We start from the raw sequence: 25178 nt of genomic DNA, 5'->3' as shown, positions 1-25178 counted from the left end.
GAAAAAGTTCCTTCTCTATTCAGTCCTAAAGCTGTTGCCCCTAATTTTTGAGGCTATGTCCTCTTGTCCTAGTTTCACCTGCCAGTGGAAACATTCTCTCTGCTTCCTTCTTATCTATTCTCATAATTTTATGTTTTTATAAGATCCCCTCCAATCCCCATTCTTCTACATTCCAATGAATATAATTGCAATCTACTCAGTTTCCCTCAAGCCAACTCTCTCAACTCCAGAATTAACACTGCGAACCTCCTCTGTATGCTCTCTAGTGCCAGTACATCCTTTCTCAAGTAAGAAGACCAAAACTGCATGCAGTACTCCAGATGTGGCCTGTGCAGCTGCAACATAATCTCCCTGCTTTTAAACTCCAATCTCTTCAGCAACGAAGGTCAAAATTCCATTTGTCTTTCTAATTACTTGTTGTACCTGCAGACCAACCCTCTGTGATTCATGCACAAGGACACCCAGGTCCCTCTGCATAGCAGCATGGTGCAACTTCATAGCATTCGAGTAATAATCCTTTTTACTGTTGGTCCTACCAAAATGGATGACTTCACATTTATCAACATTGTAATCCATCTTATCTTATGAAGAGCATTTTAGCAGTTTTGGCCTGTACTGCGGAGTTAAGAAGAATGAGGAGGGATCTGATTGGGGTCTATAAGATACTAAAAGGGATTGATGGAATGGGCGTGGAAAGAATGTTTTTCGCGGTGTAATAGAGTCATCGAGTCATAGAGATGTACAGCATGGAAGCAGACCCTTCGGTCCAACCCGTCCATGCCGACCAGATATCCCAACCCAATCTAGTCCCAACTGCCATATCCCTCCAAACCCTTCCTATTCATATACCCATCCAAAAGCCTCTTAAATGTTGCAATTGTACCAGCCTCCACCACATCCTCTGGCAGCTCATTCCATACACCTACCACCCTCTGCGTGAAAAAATTGCCCCTTAGGTCTCTTTTATATCTTTCCCCTCTCACCCTAAACCTATGCTGTCTAGTTCTGGACTCCCCGACCCCAGGGAAAAAATCTAGAATGAGCAGTCATAGTTATAGGGTATTGAGTAACAGATTTAAAACCGACGAAGAGAAATTATTTCTCAAAGTGTCATGGATCTGTGGAATTCACTACCCCAGAATGTAATGGATACTAAACATTAAGTGAGTTTAAGGAGGCGATACACAAATTTGTAATTAGTACTGGGTTGAAGGGGTATGGAGAGGGGACAGGAATGTGGAGTTGATGTTATAAAACTTGAAAGGGTTCAGAAAAGATTTACAAGGATGTTGCCAGGGTTGGAGGATTTGAGCTACAAGGAGAGGCTGAACAGGCTGGGGCTGTTTTCCCTGGAGCGTCGGAGGCTGAGGGGTGACCTTATAGTGGTTTACAAAATTGAGGGGCATGGATAGGATAAATAGGCTGTCTTTTCCCTGGGGTCAGGGAGTCCAGAAGTAGAGGGCATAGGTTTAGGGTGAGAGGGGAAAGATATAAAAGAGACCTATGGGGTAACTTTTTCACGCAGAGGGTGGTAGGTGTATGGAATGAACTGCCAGAGGAAGTGGTGGAGGCTGGTACAATTGCAACATTTTAAGAGGCATTTGGATGGGTATATGAATAGGAAGGGTTTGGAGGGATATGGGCCGGGTGCTGGCAGGTGGGACGAGATTGGGTTGGGATATCTGGTCGGCATGGACAGGTTGGACCGAAGGGTCTGTTTCCATGCTGTACATCTCTCTGACTCTATGAAGCTAAGATGAAATCACCCATGATCCTATCAAATGGCAGAGCAGGCTCGATGAGCTAAATTATCTGCTCTGGCTCCTAATTCTTTTGTTCTTGCATTCTTAACTCTCGGGAGACTTGAATTTTGAATTGCATTGTGTTAGCTTTTTGGCTTCGAGTGCATTTGGCAAGCTGAGTCTCATTGCACTAGATGTTGCCCCGATTTTCTGAAATGAAGTTATGCAAATTTGTTTGGAAGAAAAGTTGAACCATAATCAGATGTAAAAAAATTCCTATAAACCTGCTTGAGAGGGCATTGAAGAGAAATTTGTTTTTTTTTTAAAAAGCTATGCATATATAAATGGAAACCTGATGTTTGTTTTAATGCAGCTGGAATTGGCTTTGTCGCAATAAAGGTAAAAACAATGACTGCAGATTCTGGATTAGTGGTGCTGGAAGAGCACAGCAGTTCAGGCAGCATCCGAGGAGCAGTAAAATCGATGTTTCGGGCAAAAGCCCTTCATCAGGAATAAAAAAAAGGGATTTTGCCCAAAACGTCGATTTTTACTGCTCGGATGCTGCCTGAACTGCTATGCTGTTCCAGCACCACGAATCCATTTATCACAATAAAGCCATTTTAAGAAGTGGATCATCTACTGTTTGTAAGCATTCTGATTTTCTAAATGAAAATGACTAGTTGTTCAGAATGGATTTTTACTTGTTTCACTGATGTCCAGTGCTTCCCAAATTCTCTTCCAATTTGACTCGATTTTAACACCTGAAAATTAACAACCCCAGATGCCAAGAAAAACAAAATAACAGTAAACAAATCATTAAAATTAATTATATCATTAAAGTCTACATACTATGGATTGACGTAAATAGAAGTGAAAGTCTGTTTTACAAGGCACATTAAAACTATTATTTTGTGAACTGGTGTACATTTTCAGTGAGCTCCCCATATTCTGTAATAACAGAAGACCTCTGTAAAGTCTGCAGACCATTGCAATCAGCCCATCTTGCCCACCCTACATCCCTCCCCCAACTGGGTGCACATACCTCTTCTCAACATGCCTTCCCTCTCAGTAGCTTGTCTCTTGTATCCCTTGCCCAACCCACTGACTCAGCAACCCCTCCTTTCAAGCATTCATAATCACTCAGCAGTCCCTCTTCCCAAATCCCTTTCTGCATTCATATACCCCCCCACATTCTGCAGCCTTGCTCTGCCAAATACCCTGTGTGCTCTCTTAATCACTTAGCCACTCCTCTCCCCTCTGCCACTTTTAATGTTGGTATCAAATGAGCAGAGTCCTTAACCTGGTGCCGGGAGTCTATACAATAGACAGATAGGAGCAGAAATGCAGCAATGATTGAAATGCCATTCCCATTTTCAGCTCCGTTAACCCAACCTTCAAGTTTATTCTGTGCTCTGACAGTGACTGAGTTGCACTTCAGGGCATCTAATGGCATTGTGTCAATGAGCAAAACTCCATGACCCACTGATCAAAGTGCTTTTTGCCATTGTAGACGACTTGGGATGTACTGTCACCATGTGCTTTTTTTTGGGTGAGAGGGTCTTGATCCAGCAGGTCCACAGTTGTAGTGTCTATTGCTGCTTGAAGGTAGGGGAGGCAGCTTGTGACCCCAAATGTGACAAGACATGCAGGTCCAGAACCCTTGACCTGATCACTTTTTAAATTTTTTTTAGTTAACTGTCTATTCAAAACCTGTTACAACAAGTAAGCTTAATTTTAAGAACTTTTTTATATGGATGCAATTAGTGGAGATCTATGATACTTCTAAATTTGATTGGGAATGGGGTTCTTTGCCAGTTTGGTGGGGTGGGGGATGCAGGTGTCGGTAACCCACTTTCAGCGAGATGTTTTGTAAATCAGTGTTTAAAAATTATGGAAAACTACTTTACTGTGAACTTGTTTCAGTGTCTTTTTTTTCTACTGGCTTTAATGATTTCAGTCAGATTTAAACTAGTGTAAACACCAGCCATTGTACGTAATGCACAAAATTGTTCTTATTTTCGTACCTTATCACAATTTCTAATAAGTGTATAGTTAATGAAATGCTGTTTAGCTCTTTGAGTAAGTTAGTAATGTTTTAACTTGTGGAGTAATCAATAGTTCACAGAATGGATGTTTACATTTGGCACTACTGAGAACCTTTACTTAGAACATGGATTAATATGTAGAAAACATTCACTTTGGATTCAGTTAATAAGTTGGTACCCTTATTCAATGAACTGCACATTATGAACTTAATAGAATGGACTGCTACCCTATTTTGATTGGCATGACCAGACTGAAGTTATTGGTATTTCAATAATTGAAAAATTCAGCAAATGCTTGTGCATTTTCCAGAGTCACTTTTAAAGAGCTTTGCTTTGAAAGCTGAATGTATGCACAGTGCCCCACATTAGCAAACAATGTCTCTTCTTTCTTTCTGGAAACAACAGAGTGAATAGAACTGCAGTGTCAGCAAAAAGAAAATCTTGAATTCTTAACTAAGTGCTGAAGCTGTTTCATTGTACTGAAATGCAGATTCCTTCAATTATGTCAAATATGTATAATTAATTATTGCAAGCATTTGAAGTTAGTTATGTAAGACATGTAAATGAATATTGATGTATGATTTCTATAGGTATTTTCTGCTGTCTAATAATTTTATGTTCTGTACTTCTGGCAAATATCTTTTTTACAACCTGTTTTGAGGCTATCAAAATGCTATATTTTTGTAGATGTTTGCCAATAACAAATCGGTTAGGATTGCGTCCGTGCTGCTCTTTAGTTACCTTTCACAGATCATCACAAAGTTTTCTCGTTCTCTTCCGTTCCTTCCAAATTAAAACATTCAACCAAATGTTGTACCCCTACTCAACTTGGTTACCTAGTTGTGAACTAATTAGTTTCATGACCTAAGGTGTACAGATCTGCATGTTTATTTCTGTTCTAAGACCATACCTGCACCCAAGAAAATTTGTAAACAATCTGCTGCTTTACAACTGAACGATTAGTATTATTGAGAAATTAAAGATTAAACAATTTTTATTTCAAAAAAGAAACTGAATAATTGCAGCCTTTATGCTCCTGAATTCAGTGTGGACAAAATCATGACAAATTTACCAACTTTAGCAAGGTAATGCACAATTCTTCAAATATTGAAAATAAGATTTTCTAAAACTGGTAACTTATTGTGAAAATATCAGATATGATAAATGAAGTGGACCAAGTGCTTTTCCCCTAGTCCTGTGCTTAAATGGAACCAAGCAAATGAATATTATCCTGCCAGTATAAAATTTGACGTCATTTTTCACCAGTATTCACAAGTCCTTTAATTTTGAGTATGCTACTGATTTGTGTATGGGCCTTTCAACTGTCTAACATAATCTGCAGTTAAGTTATGGGAAAATTCCTTTTTACAGCTCTCTTGTAATTTTAAATCAGTGTTTATCTAAATCTCTTTATTGATTTGAATATTACACAGATGTCAAACAATGGGAACTGGATGCATATTCAGTATCAGTCTAAACTGCAGGCCAGGAAAGCCTTAAGTAAAGATGGAAAGATTTTTGGAGAAGCTATCATGGTTGGAGTGAAGCCATGCATCGATAAGGTGAGTTGCTAAAAATTTGAAGTCTTGATATAAAGTTTATTTCTGAAAATTGAAGTTTTTATCAGACTATTTTCAGAATTTATTGATGAAACCCAAGATGAAGCGACTTTGGGCAAAACATTGCCAGTGTAATGAATATACATCTTGAACAATGTTTTGGTCACCTGCCTTAATATATCTGACTTGATCGAGTCATCGTGATGTACAGCACAGAAACAGACTCTTCGGTCCAACTCGTCCATGCCGACCAGCTATCCCAACCTAATCCAGTCCCATTTGCCAGCACTTGAGCCATATCCTTCTCAACCCTTCCGATTCATATACCCATCCAGATGCCATCCAGGCCCCCCCTCTTTCTCCCCACCCCCCCCCCCCCCCATCCCCCCCCCCCTCCTCCTCCCTGTCTGCCTCCTCAACCCATCCAACCCCACCTCCCCCATCTGCCGCCACCCCTACCCCTGTGACCACCTCCACCGCAACCCCACCTGCACGCCCAACTCCGTCCAACCATCCCATTCCCCACCCCCTCCCCCAACCCTGTCCGCATCCCTGACCCGGCTGCCCAACACCACTACATGCTCCCCCACCCCGGGGCTACCGGTTTGGACACCAAACAGATGCCTTTTAAATGTTGCATTTGTACTCGCCTCCACCACTTCCTCTGGCAACTCATTCCATACATGACCACTCGCTGTGTGAAAAAGTTGCCCCTTAGGTTCCTTTTTTATCTTTTCCCTCTCACCCTAAACTTATGCCCTCTAGTTCTAGACTCCCCAACCACAAGGAAAAGACTTTGTCTATTTATCCTATCCATGCCCCTCATGATTTTATAAACCGTCAGCCTTTGACGCTCCAGGGAAAACTGCCCCAGCCTATTCAGCCTCTCCCTATAGCCCAAATCCTCCAATCCTGGCAAGATCCTTGTAAATCTTAGCTGAACCACTTCAAGTTACCCACCATCTTTCCGATTTTAGATGTTTAATTTTATTTGAGCTCCATTTGTGACATATTTTAGGAAGATTTACATTGTTCTAGGCCATACAACTGCACGAGCATGGATAACGATGTGCTCTTACTACAATTAAAAATACGTAGTTGTTTTGGCTACACATTTTCTACACAGGAGTTGTGGTTGTGTTCCTGAAAATTGACACTTTAAGTAAAACAACTTTAAGTGAATTAATTAATATTCAAGTCAGGGTAATGTTCTTGAAGGCATTTTCTATCAGAGCAGAACATGCACAGATCGAAATACTATACTGTGCATGCACAGCCTGTGTATTCCTAATTGAAATAACTTGCAAGATAAAATGCCACTAAATGTACAAAAACATTGTACCATTAGGTGCTTTAGAACCTTTCTCAGCAGAATGCACTTTAAAACTTTATAAGTTGAAATGGTCTACATTCCTACATTTCATAAAGAATATAATCTGAAGTAAAATCAGTTTTAAAACAAGCAATATAATTGCAATTATTACATATAATTATTAAAAAGCAAGACAATATCCACTGACACCAGCGATCCTGTAATGAATGTGTTCACCTTCAATGTTTCTTGTGCAATGTAATGCAATTTTTAAAAATTACAAAAATGTTACATGTTTAACCTCTTTCTCTTAACTAAATTTTTCTTTTCATTTTTGGTTGCTTGTTAGGTTTTTAAACTCTTTCCGGAGGAACCTCGATTATCCAAATGAGATGGGCGGGCAATATTTCGTTCGGATAATTGATTATTCAATTAATTGACTCAATACGTCTCGTGTGGGGCTCTGAGCTTTCTGAAGTTTCCTTTTTCCTCATTCAGCCTGCCTTGCTCCCTCTCTCTGTCTTGGGGTTTGTTTCTAAGCAGACACACACTTGTGTATAAGGGACCTGCAGCATTGCTGAAACACCCCCTATCAGTTCAATGGGATTGATACAGCGAGCACTTACTAGGTCTGCTCCCCATTCAGGAGACTAGGCAGCAGCACACCAGGTGCGAGCCTCGCCCCCCCATCCCTTCCCTGTCTGCCTCCTCAACCCATCCATCCCCACCTCCCCCATCTGCCGCCACCCCTACCCCTGTGTCCACCTCCACCGCAACCCCACCTGCACGTCTAACTCCGTCCAACCATCCCATTCCCCACCCCCTCCCCCAACCCTGTCCGCACCCCTGACCCGGCTGCCCAACACCCTGCATGCTCCCCCACCCTGGGGCTACCGGTTTGGACACCAACAGCAAGACTGCTGCTATCTTTAGGGGATGTGTCTCGAAATAGTGTGCATGCGCAGATGCGCACACAACGTTTTGACAGGTTCCACCTTTTGTCCTGTACAGGACAATGTTGGAGAGATTATTTGAGGAAGAGGGGTTAAGTGTACACCCCTGTGTAGAACTCCAGGGAAACTGTGGGCGGAGAGAGAGAGAGGGCGGGAGGTCAGTCATTTGGAGACGGTGCCTGGGCTCCCATCCATGTCCAGGACTGTTCTCGGCAGCATTTCAGTTAGCAGATTTCATGTTTAGTCATTGTAAACAAAAGGCACAATCAGTGTTGAAACGCCTCTTTGATGTAATGTTTCTCTTGGGACCTTGAGATCTTCTTCGGATAATCCAAAATTTGGATAATGTTCAGATAATTGAGGTTCCTTTATACAGAGGAACCTTGATTATCTGCATATTAATTAGCCGAATATCGGATTATCTGAAGGGGATCTCGTTCCCGATAGAAACGTGTCAGAGGTGTTTCAACCCTGATCGTGTCTTTTGTTTACAGATACAATAATTAAAAATGAACTCTGCTCACTGAAATGCTGCCAAGAACAATCCAGGCACCATCTCTAAATGATTGGTTGGGCTCTCTCTTGCGCGCTCTCGCTCTCCCTTTTTCTCTATTGCTCTCTCTCCCCACCACACTTTCCCCGGAGTTCGACACAGAGGTGTACCCAAAAAGTTGTGTGTGTCTGTGCGTGTGCTATTTGGACACTTATCCCACAAAGGCAGCAGCAATCTTATTGTTGGTGTACAGTCTGGCTGTCCTGGGGGGAGTTGGGACAGGGGTGGATGGAGATGGATTGGTGTTGGGGGTGAGGTCTCGTGCGCAATGTGCTTTTGCCTAGTCTCCTGAACGGGGAGCAGACTTCACAGAAAACTCTGAGCCCCAGAGGAAATCGATTAACCGAATAATCAATTATCTGAACGTAGTATTGCCTGCCCATCTCGTTTGGATAATAGAGGTTCCTCTGTATTTCAAGATTTTACTGCTACTGCATATGCTTCTGGGTGTCAGCTGGTGCAGCTGAATTTGACTTATCAATTTAAAACAGGCTCCATCTTGTGGCATAAGCTGGTCAGTGCTGGCAGAGCTATTTGCACTAACTAACATCTATCACTGGGATGGAGCCCAGGACTTCATTCTAAATTCAGAACAGCAGGTTGCAGAGAAAGCTGAGGCTGGAGGTTATTGGGTATCAACTGTAAAGTTTATTTCTTTAAAGGATGGGAGTTGGGTGGTTTGGTACGTGATGAGGAACTGGGAGTATGAATATAGGAGCTAAGTGTGTGAATGGAAGTATTGTGAAATTCTTAAATAGGCAGACTTTACAGGAGCACAATTAGAAACAGCATTAATCTGATAGTAAATTTTGTCCTTTTATTGATGCTGTATTGGTGAAACAACTAAGCAAAGCAACTATAATAGGTTTTTAATTACTTTGTCTTTAAAGTGAGCCATAGTAACAGGTGGTTCTGAGTGCTCTGTATCAACCTGTTTGGATTTGATATTGGCATTTCGTGATGATACGGCACCCTTGTACACCATTTAGGTTCAGGGAAGAAAGGAAAAACTAAAAACCATCTCAAAACATCCCTGAATGTTTAGACAGAAAAATATCTTAATGTACCTAAATGCCAACCGTAGGCAGATTTTATGATTATCTTGCGGTATCTGGAATGTAGGGTTATGGAAAAAAAAAGTCTCCCCTTTTATAATTTACCTGAAGTTTAATGAAATTTTGAAAATACTGCAGACTGAATTGTTTTTTTTTCTGTTTATGCAGTGTGTTATGGAAACATCTGATAGAGCTAATGGAACACTGTTCTCAGTCCTCAGTCCAACTATCAATACTCTCGGTACAACTGTACAGTCACCTAGCACACCAAGAACAACAACAATGAGGCCTCTGGCTGCAGCATATAAAGCTTGTAGCAGTGATTATCAGGTACATGTGGAAAAATGGGAATTTGGTGCTGCTATTCAATTTAAGCTAATTCTTTGAGCTAAATCTAATCATACTCCCTTTTCTTTGTTTTAGGTGGTTTCAGACCGGCAGACTCCAAGGAAAGATGAGAGTCTTGTTTCCAAAGCCATGGAATACATGTTTGGTTGGTAGTGTTCCTGTTGAGGAGCTTGAAGAATATAGCTTTTGTTCTGAAGACTTCCAGTTGCTGAAAAACACTTGATGTGCAATTAGGCACTGCTCTCACAATAGCAAAAAGTTCAACCACTAATGGTTTGGTTAGTTGTATAACCACTGTTATTGGGTCGAGGGTATGCATTTATCAAGACCAGGTAACCTGTAAATAGTTTGCACTTTAAAATTTGACTTCATGCATAAGTTTACAGGAAGTATGAAAACAAGTGTTAAAATGTCAAATTGTTGCCTTTTTAATTTTTTGGTGCATGCATTTCTCTAGTGTGGAAAATTTTTAGGGTGGGAGGGATAATTTCCTGATCATGTACTGTATTTCTATGAACTGAAATATATCTCTGGTCTTAAGTTGTAATTTTAATCTAGGTTATCAAGAAAAAATAAATAACCTTTGTACACTTAGGAAAATCGATGATGTGTGATTATAAATGACATGCTGTGCCAGCATATGTTTTCTTGTACTGAGCTAGCAGTGTTGCTTTGAACTGCTAAACTTTGGTAGTGAATTTTTTAAAATGCCAAAACAGTTCCAAATTTTAAATCTTGAGCACTAAGTATTGATAGTAATTTTTGCTGTTCATTGTTTAGTAAAACAAGTTTTTAAAGGACATATTTTTCGAGGACAAATACATACTGTGTTGATTGGGATTTGCAATAGATAATGAGGCTTGTGTATGAAACCTTTCTAACTTAACCATATTTTACAGAATTATTTGTATTTATAACAACAGTTCATTCTTTATATTCCAAAAATCTGTTTTAGAATACCTTGTCCAGCAGTGAGTCCTTATAAGATAACACCGTTGAAAATATAAAATGGTGTCATGAAAACACGTTTGAAAATAAAGTTGGATGCATCAAGTGGTCATGTTCCACCACTCGTCGTCTGATCTGCAATGTTATTTCCTGATTTTAATACATAAATTCTCTCCCAGAAATTTGCATAATGTTTAATCTGTTGGAAAGAAAGGAAGAAAGATTAAATGGAAGCCCAAAGAATCAGTGCTTTGAAGTATGGGATGAAGTAAGAGTTCAAATTTATTGTACAATATTGATTGCACAATTTATAAACATGTATTTAGCGAGAGCTTTATTAAAATCTTGCTGAGTTGATCTCTCAATTGTTTATATTCGAATGCTTCAGTAAAGCACTGGGGATATCTTTCTATATTGCTGTCCCTGTGGAAAAAGATGATTGGTAGGTATACATTTCAATAGTCAGTATAATTGGGGACGGGTGTCAGAGAAACTACTACCTATATAAACATTTTCTTTCTGCAAGTGTTTACAAAGTCACTCGTGCTCTATATTTCCCAGTCTTTTTTTTTTCAAAGTGAAAATACTTAAAGGCTAAGTATAATATAATTAAGTTTTAAAAAAAGTTTAATTCTTTCTTCTGACTTCATAGTAATTTTCCATCTCCCACATGTCAAACTTGTAGATCAAATCTTGAGTTACTCCATGATGTGGTATGCTTCTTCACCATTGTGTATTTACGGTGTAGGTTTGCTCGCTGAGCTGTAGGTTTGATTATCCAGACGTTTCATTACTTGGTAGGTAACATTAGATTAGATTGGATTACATTACAGTGTGGAAACAGGTCCTTCGGCCCAACAAGTCCACACCGACCCGCCGAAGCGTAACCCATCCATACCCCTACATTTACCCCTTACCTAACACTACGGGCAATTTAGCATGGCCAATTCACCTGACCTGCACATCTTTGAACTGTGGGAGGAAACCCATGCAGACACGGGGAGAATGTGTGGAGTTTGCACGGTCAGTCGCCTGAGGTGGGAATTGAACCCGGGTCTCAGGCGCTGTGAGGTAGCAGTGCTAACCACTGTGCCACCGTGTCGCCCACAACATCATCAGTGGTGACCTCCAAGTGAAGCAAAGCTGTTGTCTCCTGCGTTCTATTTATATGTTTGTCCAGGATGGGATTCCTGGGGTTTGTGGTGATGTCATTTCCTGTTCTTTTTCTGAGGGGTTGATGGTATCGAGATCTGTGTTTGTTTATGGCGATATGGTTGGAGTGCCAGGCCTCTAGGAATTCTCTGGCATGTGTATTTACTTTCGTCGTGGCTTGCAGGTTAGCACATCTTTGGGCAATGTTATGAAGAGCAGCTGATCTCAGTGACCCTCGCAAATGTTTAAGTGGCAGGTAAGCTTTACACATTTTACCACTATCCAGTGAACTCTGGTAGAAATTGTACATTTTAAGAGACTGGTAGAAGCAACAATTTATATTTGTGAAGACTTTGAACATGGTGAAGCATCTTGGGATGATTTATCATTCTAAAACAAAATTACAGTAAGCCATGTTAGACCTTGAATCAGATGACCAAATATTCAGTCAAAGAGAAGTTAAAGGTAGCTTAAAGGAAGCAAATAAGTTGAAGAGACAACAAGAGTATTTGAGACCTGGGCACCTGAATATGTGACCTCTGGTGGTAGAGATATTAAACTCCGATATGGTCATGACCAAGAAAGAGTGCATATCTCTGGTTGTGAGTTGAGGGATTACAGTATTTTAAAGGGCTGTGGTTGAGAGGAAATTGCAATATTTCAGTGAATTGTGGGGTGAGAAGAAATTTTGGATATTGAAATTAGGACAGAGAAATTTGAAAACAAAGATATAAAATTTAAAATAAAGACATTTGTTTGACTGGATGCCAGTGTAGTTCGGTGAATGGGACGAGGTGAGAGTTTTGACAGGGGCAGAAGAGTTTGAGGTTACCTCCGGTTTCCACGGGGATAGAGTGTACAAGGCCTGCCATGATTGTTTGGAAAAGGCCATGCTTGTATCAAGTGTGCAGGTGGAAGATCAAAATGCAGCAGAGGCGCTGACTTGGATAACCTTGATCTCTGACAGAGGTTATGGGGTCCGTGCGGTTAGTATTGAAAGTGAGAGTGGAGATTACAGGGGTTTTGAAAGCCAGTTTGCAATCGATAAAAGAAGCCAAAGTTATTTTGCTTTTGAGAATAATGCTGAAATAATGACCAGCTTTAGCATACAAGAGCAAATATCTGCATCCTCGATAACTTGGTTTTATTAAAATGATGGTGTTACATGATACGTGTTACTACAAATATAAAATGCAATACAAAGCTTAAAAATTATGACCATATTTCAGACAAAGCCATTGACTGCATGAGCTAATTATTTTGTTTAATTGTCTTAATTGGTTGGAGGGGGTGGGTGTATGTTAAGGACTGGTGTCAATGGCCTCAATCTCAGACATGGTGATCCTTTGAAAGTCACCACAGACACTGTTCTTTGGTCAAAGGTTAGTAAGAGAATGCTCCTGAAAAACTCCTGATGGATATGGTCTTCTGTGTAGAGCCCTCTTATCCCCATTGTGGCAAATTTCCTCTTTGCCTTTGTTCCATCTCATGGTCATGATGTGGACAAGGAGGCATTATGTCCATTGTCCCCATACCATTCCTGTGTCCTTCCTGATTATAGTCACTAGCTGTCAAAAAACATTTTTAGAGAAACATTGTAATTCCACAAATGCCACACAAGCAAGCCAAAAACAGTCAAAGCCACTGTACACAAATTGTTCATTGTTAATTGACACTAATGTTGAGTCCCTCTTCCTGCTAAATGTATGGTCTTTGGTGAGTGACAGACATGTTGATTGGACCAGCTTTGCAAATGCTGCATCAAATAAGGCACTGATGTTGTGGCATGCCTGCTGTGTGGCTTCGTATTCAGACAGAAGACACTTGGGTGAGCAATGTTGTTTGATTAATGTGCAGAGTGGCCCTTTTTAGAAGCATCTAGAGATACTGTATGCCTCTGTGGGCATCTGCCTTTTGTAAGTGCTCTTACAGTTAGAATTTGAACTCTTCTGACTTTTATTTGGCACTCCTCTTTACTTATAACACAACTGTTATCCATCTTAGCATATTTTCTCAATCACCATGTCTAACTTAATTGTTTAGTTAATTGCTTAGCAAGTCTCCACAGCAGGAATATATTTCAATAGTTAGCACCACAAACGTTGTTGCAATAATACTTCATGGATGCAATAAGAACTAAATAATGAGAAACGGTTTAATTATTGGTGTGTTTAAAATACGCAAACCTATTTTAATTATTAGTCATTCCCACTACAAAATAACCAACGATGTTAAGAGTAATTGAAAATATATGGACCTTGTCTCAAAGTTATATGGTTGCTTTTTAAGAGCTATTTTGTAACTTAATTTGTAGCTTCGAGATATGCTGAAAATGACATTTGCCTTATATTTTTGGATGACATTTACCACTTGAGTGAGGTCGTGCAATGCAACAAAACTTGATTCTGCACTTCTAATGGTAAAGCCTTGTAACTTTTTTAAGTTTATAAATAAATCTTGCCATTTTGTTTCAGGATCATTTGTATGTCCTTTATTTTGTCTTTGTCTTTTTGGTGGCATCTCTACGTCATCTTGTGGTTCTCTGTACATTTGTTTTTGCGATTTCCTTTGCTTCTGTCTTTTTTTTTGTCGTGTGCTTAGTTTCTTTTTGTGAATGAGACTGTGATGTGTTGTGCTTGTATGACATTTTAACTTTGTCTTGTATAGCCCTCCATGCTGCTTTTCTGTGTTTGCTTTCATATTGTTGTTGTGCTGCTTTAGTTACCCTTGATTGTCAGTAGAAGAGGAACTTCTGTTTGGAGAAGTACTGGGGACCATATGTGATGATCCAAAGAGTGCAACAGAGCTCCTTAATGATGAATAGCATGCAATTACAATGTGATCAGTCAGTGTTTAAACTGGGAATTTGCATGTATTAATATACATGTTTATGTGACCCATCCTAATTGTAAATATTAAATTACTTCTAAAACTTATGACAATGGAAAGATAAAATGGAAGCAAATAGGTAAGACTTATATAAAAATCATTGGTATAGTAGTGAAACTGGAGGCAACTATTCACTTAGTAAATTACACATTTGTCATGATTTAGTGCATAGCTCAACATTGAGAACAACAGATTGTTTTCAATTGAATTTCTGCAAATCAGGAGCAGCACTGGGGTCATGAATATTACAAGTTTAATCAGAAGGATAAATGACTTGCCAAGATTTGCTTTTCTTTGACAATGTTAACGTTTGCTATAGAGTGAAGACACGAAGCTGTAGTAACTCTTGTATCCTAATGTAAACATAAACACCAGTTCAAAAGTCGAAGCATGGCCTGTTCCATTGAGCTTTTATGGTTTAGTGGTCATATCACTGGACTGCTAATTCAGAGACCAGCTAATGTTTGGGAAGCCAGATTTGAATTTCGCCACAGCAAATAGTGGAACTTGAATGCAAAAAAAAAAAAATCTGGGAATTAAGAGTCTAATGGTGACCATGAATCCATTGTTGATTGGGGAAAAACCAACCTAGTTCACTAATGACCTTTAGGGAAGGAAACTACCATCTTCATTTGGTCTGGCCTAGATGTGACTCCAGACTCTCAGCAACATGGTTGACTTTCAACTGCCCTTTGGGGGATTTAGGCATGGGCAATAAATGCAGGCCAAGTCAGCCATGCCTTTGGCCCGTAAATGAATTTTAAAAAAATCACAGAAACCAGTTTACGTTAAGAAAGGGTACACCAGGCACATTAATGCTTCAAACCCACCTAACATCCAGCTGAAGAGGTCAGATGCCTCTAACCAAATTCATTATAGCTGTGAAATCAACATCGTCCAGCAATGTAGATGATTTCTTGGATAATTTCTTTCCACAGTGAGGCTCAGTTGGTTAGAGTTGGAGTGTAGGACAAAATAATGTTAACAGCATGTGTTCAATCCCTTCAAAAGCTGTGATGGTTCACTGAGGCTAGCTTTGCACCTTGCTTTGTGTGTGCTTAATGTAGAGTGCTGAAGCTCCAGCTGTGCAACAATTATCACTGTAATGGTGAGAGATGCTTGTGGTTCTTTGGTGAGGTATAGCTAACTACCTACATTTTTCCCAGAAAATGATAAATCTGATCTCACTTTCTTGTAATCATCAATAAAGCTTTGAAAGGATTATTAAAAACAAGTCCCAATAACAGTCACCAGAGATAATGCGAAGAGTTGTTCTTCACAATCAGGTAACACTTAACTAACTATGGAACCATGGAGCCCTAGGAAAAAATAAGCAGTGCGCAGGGAACAAAGGGAAAAAAACCTTCCAGTGTCTGTTGACCTGACACAACAGAAGATTGCAGTTGTTGGACATCAGTCGTTGCAGTCTCCGGATGCTACTTATCGTGTATCGGAAAGTGTTAAGTCAAGCATCTTCAACTGCTTTGTCAATATCCTACTCTCAGAAGGTTATTACTGGGGATGGTTACCAACTTCCTGTGTTAACATCTAATCAAAGCCTCTTTAACCCAAGTAGCCTGTGGCAACAGGTTGCAGGAGTGAGAGAATATCCATGCTTGCGAATGACAAGTGGCAGGAAATTGTTCATTTAATGTCCACTATATGAATATAATTAATAACTGGGATTACTGATGCCTATTTGTATAATAAATAACATAAATGCATATAAACATCTATATCTTCTCAGTAATTACAGATGGGGGATAAGTGCAGCCTTGCTAAGGCTCATCGCATCTGAAAACAGTTAAAGTGAACTGGCAGCCTCGGTGCCACAGTTTCTTTTCATTAAATTGTTTGCACATTGCAGTTAGATATAATGATACAGCCATTAATTTCAAACTCTGCAATTAAAAATATTTTGTTCATGGGTAAGTATGATGGTGGAAATTCCCCATATGCATCAGTAAACTTAAAACTGATAGTCGATATTATATCCTGAGTGTACCTTAATCTAGGAACTCACTAGTTCATATATACATTTTTGTCCAAACAAAAACAGAAATTGTTAGAGAAGCTGGGCAGGACTGACAGCATGTGGAGAGAAGTCAGAGTTAACAATTTGGGTTGAGTGACTCTTAGACCAGTTCTGAGGAAGGTCACTTGACCCGAAATGTTAACTGATTTCTCTGCACAGATGCTGCCAGACCTGCTGAGCTTTTCCAGCAATTTGTTTTGTTTCTGATTTACAGTTTCTGCAATTCTTTTGGTTTCTATCCTCCTTCAGAATACTGGACAGTATATACATTTTGTCCACCAGGTGGCAGACCTGTACCATATTTTGAAATATATTGCTGGTTTTCAAGGTAAGCTTCACATGGCAACACTGAATTTTTGAAATATTGATATGTAGTGAGGTTTTGATGAATTAGAATCCCTACAGTGTGGAAACAGGCCCTTCGGAGGGTCAATGTGGACTTGTTGGGCTGTAGAGTAACTCACCCAGACCCATTGCCCTACCCTATTACTGTAAGTTTATCCCTGACTAATGCACCTAACCTACACATCCCCAAACACTATGGGCAATTAGTGTGGCCAATTCACCTAACCTGCACATCTTTGGACTGTGGGAGAAAACCGGAGCACCCGGAGGAAACCCACGCAGACACTGGGAGAATGCGCAAACTCCACACACAGGGAACCCGGGTCCCTGGTGCTGTGAGGCAGCAGTACTAACCACTGTAAGACTTTCTTATTCATACAGTTCTGTTAGAATTTGTGCACCTATTTTAGCATGACTTTTTAATCAGCATATTTCTGAATGAAATGTAGGCGTCATCATATGTAACATAAATAGCATGGCAGTCAAAAACCAATAGTAGTTAAATTTTGTCATGGGAATTATCCAAAATAAATCCCTCCATTCTTCAATTTTTACCTGCTCTTCTTAGTGAGTGGGAAGAATACAAATCCCCTGAAGCCAGCAGTCTCCTTAAATGTGTGAATTCAGCTCCAGTTAAATTGCTGTTGTATGAATATTGGCCTGAACAATGAACCAGCAATTGCTGTCATCCTGGATAGTCAAGCAAAACTGGAGCTGGAGCCAGTAAGAGGTCCAAGGTCTTGTAATTTTTTTTTAAACTTTGTTAGTGTAGTGCGACGAACAGGAACCTCTGTCATTAATCTGAGCCCCAGAGGATGGTTCCTGCTACTAGGCTTGGTGCTCCCTGGTTGATTCCAGAAGCAACTATGTGATGTGGGGCATGTCGATCATGACCAGATGTCAGTTACCCATGATTTTTGCTGCTAATGTCAGGACAGTTTGCTACTTGCTTTGTTTCCCACTGTCGTGCTCCTCCACCTCCAACCCCTCCCACCCCCACCCCAATCCCAATTCAGTTCCTGCTCTGGTTAAAATCAAAATCTATGGCTCCGGAGCCCATAAAGTAGCTCTGCAGCTGGCACCAAAAAGTCCAAATTCCCCTCTGCCACAGTTTCAGCTCTCTCACAATCACTAGCTGAGGTACTAGGAGTGAATTTAGTGGTCTAGAACTACTGCAGTCTTCTATTCTGACATGCTAAGGTAGGGTGGAAGCATGGGATTTGATCTGCAAGAAGTGCAAGTCCCACTTAAAATACACCCTCCATTAAGATAGAAAATACCCCACCTCAGCTTTAGAATGTTTATTGTTGACAGGGATATGACTGTCAAAGAGTGTGGTGCTTGAAAAGCACAATCGATCAGGCAGCATCTGAGGAGCAGGAGAGTTGACTCCTGCTCCTCTGATGCTGACTGACCGATTGTGCTTTTCTGGCACCACACTCTTCGACTCTGATCTCCGGCATCTGCAGTCCTCACTTTCTCTTAGGAGTATGACTTGTGTGGCCTTTATTTAAGAGAGGGACTGTTTAAAGCACATGATCAGTAAGCTATGAGGAGAGTTCATATCTGGAGTGAGACATGGCCTGAGTGAGTATTCAGTTCAGGAAATTTGGAGGCAGCATAGCAATTCGGTGGAGGGAGGAAAAGGTAGTTTTTGATTGCTTTTTTTTGGTTCATAGTTTGTAAGGATATTTTTTTACAGGATAGATTGGAGCCCAGGATCAGGGGCCCTGCACGAAACAAAGAGTGACATCATAGATAAACCATAAGTTCATGCACTGGTTGTTGCTAGCTACTGATGTGATTAATACGGGTCACATTCAGATTGAAGGTAAATAGGGGAAATATTTGCAGGTTACAAATTAAAAGACTGGTGGGAAATTTTTAAAAATCGAATTCAGAGCTAACTAAATAAAATAGAGATGCAGTGTCAGGCAATATGCTGTGCCTGCATGATGTAGGAGCTGGTGGACCCTATTGTGGTTCATAGTGACCATATCTGTAGCAAGTACTAATTACTTGAGGAACTTGGCTCAGATTTGATGAGCTGGACTCTGAGCTTTGAACAATGTGACATATCAGGGAGGGGGAGAGTTACTTGGATCCTGTACTTCAGGAGGCAGTCACACTCCTTCGATTAGCTACCTTGAATTTGGTCAGTGGTCAGGGATAGGAATCTGTGACTATGCGTGAGGCAGGTAGAGTGATTCAGGAAGGAATGCTGAATGAGACTTAGTCCTTGGGCTTGTCTAAGATTCTTGGTCCTTGTATGGGTAAGAGTGAAGGCTTTAGGGAGGATGAGCAAACTTGTCATAGCACTGGTACACTGAGCCAAACGTGGGGGTTTGGGGGGGGGGGGGGGGAGCAGAAATGTAGTTGTAATCAGGGGAATAAACACTTCTGTGTCAGAAGATTGAGAGCCCAAAGGTTGTGTTGCCTGCCTGGTGCTCTGGTTCAGGATCTCTGTAGGAGAACCTGAGGGAAAGTGGGAGGGGAAAGATCCAATTGTTGTGGTCCACATAGGTACCAATGATATAGATAGAAAGAGGAAAGGGGTTCTTTTGAAGGAAGATGAGCAGCAAAGGGCTAAATTAATAAGCAGAGCAGAAAAGGTCGTAATCTCCAGATTACTACCTAAACCCAAACAAACTGGCACAAGGTCAACAAGATTAAAGAAGTAAATGTTGGACATTGGGACCAGAGTCTTGGTGAACTGCAAAACTAGGACTGTGGATTGGGATTTAAATGGTAGTGGGGGAGGAAGGTGGCAGCAGTGGCTTCCATTGCATGCAAAATTATGGAAAAAGTTAAAGGGAGGAAGGACCTAGCAGAGGTTATTGAAGTTTCCAGAAGAAGTAATAGGACAGAGAGTTATGGAATGGGTCAGGAATCTATGCAGAGCAGATAAGGGGTCAACTATGAGCAGGGGGACTATCAAATGCAAAACTGAGAGTGTTGAAACACACTGTATATGAAATGAGATGAATGAGCTGGTAGCGCAGATGGATATTGTGAATATCACAGAGATGTGGCTGCAAGGAATCAGAGCTGGGAACTAAATATCCAAGAATATGCATCCTATCAACAAGGCATGCAGTTTTGGGGGGTGGTTGGGGTGAGGGTAGGGGAATGTATGTGCGGTGATGGCTGTGTTATTAACAATGAAATTAAGTTTATTGCAAGAAGTAACATAGAGTTGGAGGCGTAGATTCTTTGAGTGTGGAGTTGAGAAATTGCAAAGGAAAGACGACCCTGATTGAATTTATGTACAGACCTCCTAGCAGTCATCAGGATGTAGGACAGAAAATAAATCTGGAAATAGAAAAGACATGCAAGAAAGGCATATTGCAGTAATAATGGGGGACTTCAATATACAAGTGGACTGGAAAAATTAGGTTGGCTATGGGTCCCAAGAAAAGGAATTCATGGAATATCTACAAGGGTTTTTTCCAGAGCAGTTTGTAGTAGAGTCCACTAGGGAGCAGGCAATTCTGGATTTGGTGATGTGTAATGAGGCACATTAAGGTGAAGGAGCCCCTCGGGGCCAGTGACCACAATATAGAACTCACCCTGCAGTTTGAGATACAGCAGCAAGATTCCGATGGAACAATATTAAAATTAAATACTACAAAGACATGAAAGAGGAGCTGGCTAGAGTTGCCTGGAAGGGGAGGCCAGCAGGGCCAGTGGAACAACAATAGCTGGAGTTTCTGGAGGTAATTCAGGAGGCACAGCAGACACTCAAAAAGGAAAGGAAGCATGCTAAGGAGAGGGTGAGGCAACTGTGGATGACGAGAGAAGTCAGGAACCGCATAAAAACAAAAGAAATAATTCAGATAAATGTGAGGTGCTGCATTTTGGGAAAGCAAATCTTAGCAGAACTTATACACTTAATGGTAAGGCCCTAGGGGATGTTGCTGAACAGAGACCTTGGAGTGCAGGTTTATAGCTCCTTGAAAGTGGAGTTGCAGGTAGATAGGATAGTGAAGAAGGTATTTGGTACGCTTTCCTTTATTGGTCAGAGTATTGAGTACAGGAGTTGGGAGGTCATGTTGCGGCTGTACAGGACATTGGTTAGGCCACTGTTGGAATATTGTGTGCAATTCTGGTCTCCTTCCTGTCGGAAAGATGTTGTGAAACTTGAAAGGGTTCAGAAAAGATTTACAAAGATGTTGCCAGGGTTGGAGGATTTGAGCTATAGGGAGAGGCTGAACAGGCTGGGGCTGTTTTACCTGGAGCGTTGGACACTGAGGGTTGACCTTAGAGGTTTACAAAATTATGAGGGCATGGGTAGGATAAATAGACAAAGTATTTTCCCTGGGATCGGGGAGTCCAGAACTAGAGGGCATAGGTTTAGGGTGAGAGGGGAAAGATATAAAAGAGACCTACAGGGCAACTTTTTCACGCAGAGGGTGGTGTGTGTGTGGAATGAGCTGTCAGAGGATGTGGTGGAGACTGGTACAATTGCATCTTATAAGAGGCATTTGGATGGGTATATGAATAGGAAGGGTTTGGAGGGATATGGGCAGGTAGCTGGCAGGTGGGACTAGATTGGGTTGGGATATCTGGTCGGCATGGACAGGTTAGACCGAAGGGTCTGTTTCCGTGCTGTACATCTGTGACTCTATAAATGCATACAATGTGGTGAAGATTATTGGGAAGCCATTAAAAACTTATCGAGGAGAACTAAAATTGAAATAAAGGGGAGAAGATGTAATTTGAGGGCAAACTAGCTAGTAACATATGAGAAGGTTGTGGAATTTTTTTTTGGATAGACATTGGACCACTGAAAAATGAGGCTGCAGAAGTAGTAATGGGGAATAAAGAAATGGCGGAGGCAGTGAATTGGTACTTCAGATCACGGTACACTGATAGCATATCAGAACTTCGAGGCAGAAGTGAGTATAGTGGTCATCACTAAGGAGAAAGTGCTGGGGAATATGAAAGGTCTGAAGGTGGATAAATCACCTAAACTAGATGGACTATACCCCAGAGTTCTGAAGAAGATCTGAGGGCTAGACAATTAATATTTAAAAAGGGGGGCAGGCAGAAGACAGGAAATAAGCTGGTTAGCCTGACCTTGATAGTAAGATTTCAGACTCCATTATTAAGGATGGGATTTTTGAGAAGAAAGTGAGATCTGCAGATGCTGGAGATCAGAGCTGGAAATGTGTTGCTGGAAAAGCGCAGCAGGTCAGGCAGCATCCAGGGAACAGGAGAATCGACGTTTCGGGCATAAGCCCTTCTTCAGGGGTCCGCTACCTCCAAACGGACCCCACCACCAAGGATATATTTCCCTCCCCTCCCCTATCAGCATTCCGTAAAGACCACTCCCTCCGTGACTCCCTCGTCAGATCCACACCCCCCACCAACCCAACCTCCACTCCCGGCACCTTCCCCTGCAACCGCAGGAGGTGCAAGACTTGCACCCACACCTCCCCCCTCACCTCCCTCCAAGGCCCCAAAGGAAACTTCCATATCCGCCACAGATTCACCTGCACCTCCACACATATCATCTATTGCATCCTCTGCACCCGATGTGGCCTCCTCTATATTGGGGAGACAGGCCGGCTACTTGCGGAGCGTTTCAGAGAACACCTCTGGGACACCCGGACCAACCAACCCAACCACCCTGTAGCTCAACATTTCAATTCCTCCTCCCACTCCACCAAGGATATGCAGGTCTTTGGACTCCTCCATCGTCAGACCACAACAAAACGAAGGTTGGAGGAAGAATGCCTCATCTTCCGGCTAGGAACCCTCCAACCACAAGGGATGAACTCGGATTTCACCAGTTTCCTCATTTCCCCTCCCCCCACCCTGTCTCAGTCAAATCCATCAAATTCAGCACCGCCTTCCTAACCTGAGATCTTCTTCCCGACCTCTCCGCCCCCACCCCAGTCTGACCTATCACCCTCACCTTGACCTCTTTCCACCTATCACATTTCCGACGCCCCTCCCCCAAGTCCTTCCTCCGTACCTTTTATCTTAGCCTGCTGGACAAACTTTCCTCATTCCTGAAGAAGGGCTTATGCCCGAAACGTCAATTCTCCTGTTCCCTGGATGCTGCCTGACCTGCTGCGCTTTTCCAGCAACACATTTCCAGTTAAGGATGGGATTGCAGAGTACTTGGAAGTGCATAGTAAAATAGACCTGATTCATCATGGCTTCATCAAGGTAAGGGCATACCTGATAAATCTGTTAGAATTCTATGAGGAGATAACTAGCAAGTTAGACAAAGGAGAACTAGTGGACATGATCTGTTTGTCTTTGCAGAAGGCACGGTGGCTCAGTGGTTAGCACTGTTGCCTCACAGCACCAGGGACCCGGGTTCAATTCCGGCCTCGGGCAACTGGCTGTGTGGAGTTTGCACATTCTCCCCGTGTCTGCGTGGGTTTCCTCCAGGTGACCAGTTTCCTCCCACACTTGGGTGAATTGGCTATGCCAAATTGCAGGTCAGGTGTATTGGCTATGCTAAGATGCAGGTTAAGTTGGTAGCTCATAAGGCAAATGCAGTTTTAATATTTCAAGAGGGCTCGAATGCAAGAGCAGAGATGCACTGCTGAAGCTGTAAAATGCTCTGGTCAGACCATATTTGGAATACTGTGAGAAGGTTTGGACCCTGTATCTAAGGAAGGACATGCTGGGATTGGAGAGGCTTTTGGAGGATGTTTACAAGAATGACCTCTGAGATGAAGGGCCTTTCTGGATGACGCCTTCAGCGCTGTGTAGTCTCTGGAGGCTACCCTACACTTAAAATGTCACCGAGGAGGGAGATGAAACGTTTGCAAAAAGAAACAACTGGCTTGGCGAACCGATCAACAAATCCAATGATGACCAAGCTTACAGATCTTCACAAAAGCCTTAATTTAATATCCTGTCATTAATTTTTTTCTTAATTTTCTTGTAGTGGTCTCCAGAAAGTTAATTCACAATCCTGAAGACTTCCAGCCAGTCCTGGAGGGTGGGAAACCATTCCCCTCTGAGTCCCAAATCCCCAGAGGACTTATACAGTCTGTGTCACCACCTCAGGTACATTTGTAACCACTTGTCTCCTTCACCACGTGGCTGAATGGTCAGTACTCTTAAGGCTTACTGGTATTCAAGGCAGAATTATCAAGGCGAGTTTTGCACTTGTACTTGGCTCTGAATCTGTCTGAATATTAATCAATGTGAAAGTAGACCCAATGGTTACATAAAGATCATGTGAACTCTGGTGCCTGTATTTTCTCACGTGATCATCTAATTCTTGAAGGCCTCTTGTTCGTGTCCCGTCCTGGGGATTCCTCATTAGTTCAGGGCCTTCTCAGTTAGGCAGTGCAATTGCAGTGATGTCTGGTATGATCTCACACTCCAAGTAGTGCCACCTTTAAGTCCATCAGAGGCAAGTGATTCAGGAAAGCTGCTTACCACAACCACCATCTCAAAGGCAATTAGGGATGGATAACAAATGCTGGTTTAACCATTGGTGCCAACAGCCAATGAAACAGTATGAAAATAATTGGTTGGATTCCAGCACAAACTTGTTTGCCCGTACCAGATCCCCTGAGCTGATCCTCAGGGATTTCACATGACTGTAATGCTCAATCTTTATTGAACAGAACTCTTCAGAACAGAGTCGTGTGGTTCTAGAGACAGGATGGTCTGATATTTCTGCTATGCATTGATACCCTATGCTGGAATGCATCAAAGCCCATTGCACCTATCTCAATAGCCTGAGAGTCAGTGTGAGAGAATGGGCAAATGAGAGCACACCTGGATTCTCAGATAAAAGGTAGAAAACTGAGGTTGTTACCCATTTTTAATTTCTTCTCTTTTGTTTCCTTGTCATGATTTATTTAATTAAAGGGAAAGATGCTGGAAGTGTAGCCTATTTAATGGAGGTCTCATCACTATTTGCTATGTCTCTAATCAGGTTTCTTAGAGTCATAGAGTCACAGAGATGTACAGCACAGAAGCAGACCCTTTGGTCCAGCTTGCAGATACCTGCAACTCCATTTTCAAGGAGCTATGAACCTGCACTCCAAGGTCTCTTTGTTCAGCAAAACTCCTGAAGACCTTAACATTAAGTTTATAAGCCCTGCTAAGACTTGCTTTCCCAAAATGCAGCACCTCACATTGATCTGGATCAAACTCCACCTTGAGCTGCTTTCATCTCCAAATCATTATCCGAATACCAATTATCCGAAGGAGATCTCTAGGTCCTGATAGAAACATTACATCAAAGATGTGTTTCCAGCAG

General features: G+C 41.6%; 1 protein-coding gene across 2 annotated transcripts in view; it reads left to right on the top strand.

The window, feature by feature from the left end:
- Positions 1-10880, top strand: part of nup35 (nucleoporin 35) — a 30295-nt gene extending 19415 nt beyond the window's left edge. For both annotated transcript variants that reach the window (XM_043693451.2, XM_087988963.1), the window contains exons 7-9: positions 5221-5349; positions 9388-9549; positions 9643-10880. In XM_043693451.2, coding sequence (XP_043549386.2) covers positions 5221-5349; positions 9388-9549; positions 9643-9720 — 369 coding nt within the window. In that variant the 3' untranslated portion in view covers positions 9721-10880. The remainder of the gene's footprint in view (positions 1-5220; positions 5350-9387; positions 9550-9642) is intronic.
- The last annotated feature ends 14298 nt before the right edge of the window (positions 10881-25178 follow it).

This window comes from Chiloscyllium plagiosum, unplaced genomic scaffold (assembly GCF_037043375.1).
Source record: "Chiloscyllium plagiosum isolate Xiang-an unplaced genomic scaffold, Cpla_swu_hap1 HiC_scaffold_7, whole genome shotgun sequence".
Classification (NCBI taxonomy): Eukaryota; Metazoa; Chordata; class Chondrichthyes; order Orectolobiformes; family Hemiscylliidae; genus Chiloscyllium; species Chiloscyllium plagiosum.
The sequence above is the reverse complement of the archived record's forward strand: the minus strand, read 5'-3'. Positions and strand labels throughout refer to the sequence as shown.